Genomic DNA, 4,247 nt, shown 5'->3' with positions numbered 1-4,247 from the left:
CGCGCATAATACCATATATGGGAGCCCACAACATTATCCCAGCCCATCAATTTGGCTTCAGAGAAAAACACGGAACTATAGAGCAAGTAAACAGAATAACATCAGAAATTCGGACAGCCTTCGAGCATAGGGAATATTGCAGCGCGATATTTCTCGACGTATCTCAAGCATTCGACCGCGTCTGGCTCAAAGGTCTCATGCATAAAATTAAAACACACTTTCCCGGGTACACTCATAAACTCCTTGAATCCTACCTCTACAATAGAGCCTTCGCAGTAAGATGTAACACAACAATTTCCGACAGCTACACTATCGAAGCTGGGGTCCCACAAGGTAGCGCACTTGGGTCAACTTTATTCGTCCTTTACACAGCAGATATTCCCACGAGTGACCGAATAACAACATCCACCTTCAAAGACGACACTGCGATCCTTAGCCGCTCCAGATGCCCAGTCCGTGCAACAACCCTACTCGCCAACCACCTCGTGGTAGTCGAGAAGTGCAGTAAAGCAGTAAAAGATGAAATAGACAAGCAAAAAGCGTCCTACAATGAAAAACTCTCTGTCCACCCAAATCCTCTAGCAAGGGTCTTGACTCGGGTCTCCAGCCGAACCCGCCTGCAACGTACAGACCTTCCAACCCAGCCATAACTTGTCAGGGCCACTGTCTCAGTCTACATGACTCCTAGTTAGGTTATAGTTGTAAAAACAAGAGCTTTTTCTTGAGTATAAATGAGAAGTCGGATGGTGCTAGTTTAATAGTTAAATTTTAATGACAATTCTTGATTATTTCTCCTCACTTAAACTCCTCGTGGCTATATCTTCAACTTCAATTTTTTAACTGTCCTTGTTCCATTCTCTCTTTTTTCTAATTCCTATCTGCCACTCGTTCGCTAGTACGAGTTGGCAGCCTAGCGCAACAGCTGTTATGTTAACATCATTCAAAAAACGCGGAATTCAAATATACAAGATTATTCTAATTGGGTTTTGACCCAACATACCGGCCCCCTTGAAAGTAGTTTCCGTATAGGGCGGCGGATGATTCCCTTGGCAGTGCGTACGTCGGCTACACGCACGATGTTGTCCGCTCCTGCAATCGTGCTGACTATGCGCCCAAGAAGCCACCGTTGTGGGGGAAGATTATCCTCGTGAACGATGACCATGTCGTTGACAGCCAAATTTGGTGAAGTCTTCGTCCAGGTTGTGCGAACTTGGAGCTCGTTGATGTACTCGTGGCTCCAGCGACTCCAGATGTGATGTTTGAGTGCGCTGACCCTTTTCCATCGATCCAACTTGTCCAGGTTGTCGTCGATTGGTGGAAGTTCCGGTAGTGCTCGGAGTGCGTCACCCACTAAGAAGTGGCCAGGCGTGAGAGCGGCCAGGTCCTTTGGGTCTGATGAGAGCGGCGTTAACGGGCGAGAGTTCAGGATCGCCTCGACGTCAGCAGCTGCAGTGGCTAACTCCTCGAAGGTTAACCTGGTGTCTCGAAGAGTGCGATTGAGTAGTCCCTTGACACTTTTTACTGCAGCTTCCCATATGCCTCCGAAGTGTGGAGCCCTGGGTGGAATAAAGTGGAAGTTAATGAACTCTGAGCGACAGAAATAGTGGATTGTTTTTGTTGTTTCGTCTTTAAACAGAAACTGCTTCAACGATTCGAGCTTGTTGTTAGCTCCTGCGAAATTTGTAGCGTTGTCACAGAATATGTCCGAGGGAAGTCCGCGTCGGGCAATAAAACGCTTTAGTGATGCAATGAAGCTATCCGTCGTGAGATCCGATACCACTTCGACATGTATCGCCTTCGTGGCAAAGCAAACGAAGACGGCTAGGTAGGCCTTGGTAGGCGGCTTACCCCGGATGCGCAAATAGACGTTGATTGGTCCGCAAAAGTCTATTCCGCATCTTAAAAATGGTCTAGATTGTATGATCCGCTCTTTAGGCAGTTCGCCCATTAGCTGCCTTTCGAGAGTTGGTCGATAGCGGCGACAATGTATACATGAGTGAACGACTTGTCGCGCCAAGTCCCTTGCATTCACTATCCAGAACTGTTTTCTAATTAAAGCGACGAGCGTCCGTGGCCCGGCGTGATAGTTCTGTAGATGAAGATGGCGAGCGAACTGTGACACAAATGGATCCTTAGCTGGGAGCAGCACAGGATGCTTTTGGGATTCTGGGTAGCCTGCAAGCTCCAGGTGCCCTCCGACCTTTAGCATTTGGAAGCCATCTGTAACCTGGAGGAAGAGACTAAGATTTTTAAGGTTAGTGCGAATCGGATGGCCCTTCAGGACCGAGGACATCTCTTGAGCGAAGTGAATAGTTTGAATATTCCAGACGATGCATCAGTTCTGCTGGCGTCGGCAAAGGTGATTGGAATGGCGTTAGTTTACGGCAGCGCTGAGTAAATCTGTACATCCAAGCGATAACTAGTAGGCAGCGATGATGCGAACTGATCTTGTAGATTCCTTCAAGCAGTTGATTACTAGTCGTGTGTACGGCAAAGGCTGATTTTCTCTTCTCCAGTTGGACAGTTTCCATATCAATGTCACTGTTGTCTCGACTGTCCTTTGGCCAATGTTGATGATCTTGGCCTAGGAACTCAGGTCCCTTGAACCATATCGATTGTTCCAACTCGGTGATAGTGCAGCCCCTGGACAAGATATCAGCCGGGTTGCAGTGAGTAGGAACATGTCTCCAGTGGCAATCTGACGTGAGTTCTTGAATTTCGGCAATTCGATTGCCGACAAAGGTTGATAAGGTGGCCGAGTGTTGGCGATTCCAATGTAGAACAATTTGAAAATCGCACCATAAGAACGAAGTCGGCTTTCTGTCAGCGAAGATTCTAATGATTTTTTTGTAGAGCTGTGCTAACAAATGTGCTCCACACAGTTCTAATTTCGGCAGAGATAGCTTCTTGGTGGGAGCAACTCTGGACTTCGATGTGATTAGCTGTACCTTGGTCAGCCCATCTGATCCGATTGTGCGAGCGTAGATGCAGCATCCATACGCTCGAATGGAGGCGTCACAAAAGCCGTGTATTTGAAAGGTATGTATCGCTGATTGGAGGCAATATCGTGGTATTGCTACAGACTCCAACGACGAAAGCGATGCAAGCAGGGACATCCAAGCTGTATGAATGCCTTGGGGTACTGACTCGTCCCAATGTAGTTTTAGGAGCCACAGCTCCTGGAGGATAATTTTTGCCACTATGATGATGGGAGTAACTAATCCCAACGGATCAAACAGCGAAGAGGCGCTTGGTGACGTGGTCCGAATCGAATCTTGGCGAGAACGAGAACATGAATGTGCCCCGTACTTGGTCCCATTTTAGGCCAAGCGTGCTGGTTAACATTTCGTCGTTCAACTGCAAACTGTAGCGTCATCGACAAACTTGCAGTGATTTGAATGCCATTTTGCGAGTTCTAATTGGCCATCCTGTAGAATCGGTGTAACTTCCCTTTTGATTTGATCTAGCTCCTCTACCGTATCCGCTCCACCTAGGAAGTCATCCACATAGAAAGACGATTTGATGGCTTTAGCTCCAATCTCCAATTTGTCCATGAATTTGTCGGCTAGATATGACAAACTGCGTATGGCTAGATACGGTGCAGCCGCTGTGACATAAGTTACAGTATTCAATTCGAAGGTGCTCAATGGTTGCGATGGCGACGCTCTCCAAAGAATGTATTGGAATCTGCGATCCTCGGCAAACATGTTGACTTGGCGGAACATCTTGACCTCATCAGCAGTGATAGCATAGCGATGTATCCGAAAACGCAGGAGTAGTGTATAAAGATCTGGCTGAATGGTCGGCCCGACCATCAGAATGTCGTTAAGCGATTTCTGGGACGTCGTCTAGCAAGATGCGTCGAAAACCACTCTGAGCTTTGTTGATGTGCTATTAGGCTTGAACACGCAGTGGTGCGGAATATAATAATGCGGAGTGTTTAACTGTGGATGGCTCACGGGACTCATGTGTCCCAGATTTTGAAACTCCTGCATAAATTCAACATATTTGGCCCCTACCTCAGGCCTTTTGCATAGGCTGCGTTCGAGGGAGAGGAATCTCCTTTTGGCAATGTCGAATGAGGCTCCGAGAACGGTAGGTTCATCTTTAAATGGAAGTCGTACTTCCAATCGACCATCTGAATTACGTCATACCGTTTTGGTGTAGAACTCCTCACAGTTTCGCTGCTCTGGCGTAAGTGTGATCTCAGGAGGCTCCACATGATCGATGCGCCATAGCCGTTCCAT

At 47.4% G+C, this 4,247-nt stretch overlaps 1 protein-coding gene across 1 annotated transcript; it reads right to left on the bottom strand.

Annotated features, from left to right (window-relative positions):
• Positions 1-910: 910 nt before the first annotated feature.
• Positions 911-4,247, bottom strand: LOC122319654. Its single transcript, XM_043207251.1, has 4 exons — positions 4,155-4,247; positions 3,477-3,848; positions 1,001-2,227; positions 911-922 (listed from the first exon to the last, which is right to left on the bottom strand). The coding sequence occupies exons 1-4, from the start codon at positions 4,245-4,247 to the stop codon at positions 911-913; spliced, it is 1,704 nt and encodes a 567-aa protein (XP_043063186.1).

The sequence above is a fragment of the Drosophila yakuba genome, unplaced genomic scaffold (genome assembly GCF_016746365.2).
Source record: "Drosophila yakuba strain Tai18E2 unplaced genomic scaffold, Prin_Dyak_Tai18E2_2.1 Segkk4_quiver_pilon_scaf, whole genome shotgun sequence".
In the NCBI taxonomy this organism is placed as follows: Eukaryota; Metazoa; Arthropoda; class Insecta; order Diptera; family Drosophilidae; genus Drosophila; species Drosophila yakuba.
This window is presented reverse-complemented; position numbering and strand designations above follow the sequence as displayed.

Bases quoted from the DNA above. Each gene is read 5' to 3' on its own strand.
- LOC122319654 (XM_043207251.1), bottom strand. From the start codon at position 4,247: ATGGAACGGCTATGGCGCATCGATCATGTGGAGCCTCCTGAGATCACA. The intron at 3,849-4,154 runs GTATGACGTAAT...GCATCTTGCTAG, and splicing joins AGGAGTTCTACACCAAAACG to ACGACGTCCCAGAAATCGCT. The intron at 2,228-3,476 runs GTAGAGGAGCTA...CTCTTCCTCCAG, and splicing joins TCCTAGGTGGAGCGGATACG to GTTACAGATGGCTTCCAAAT.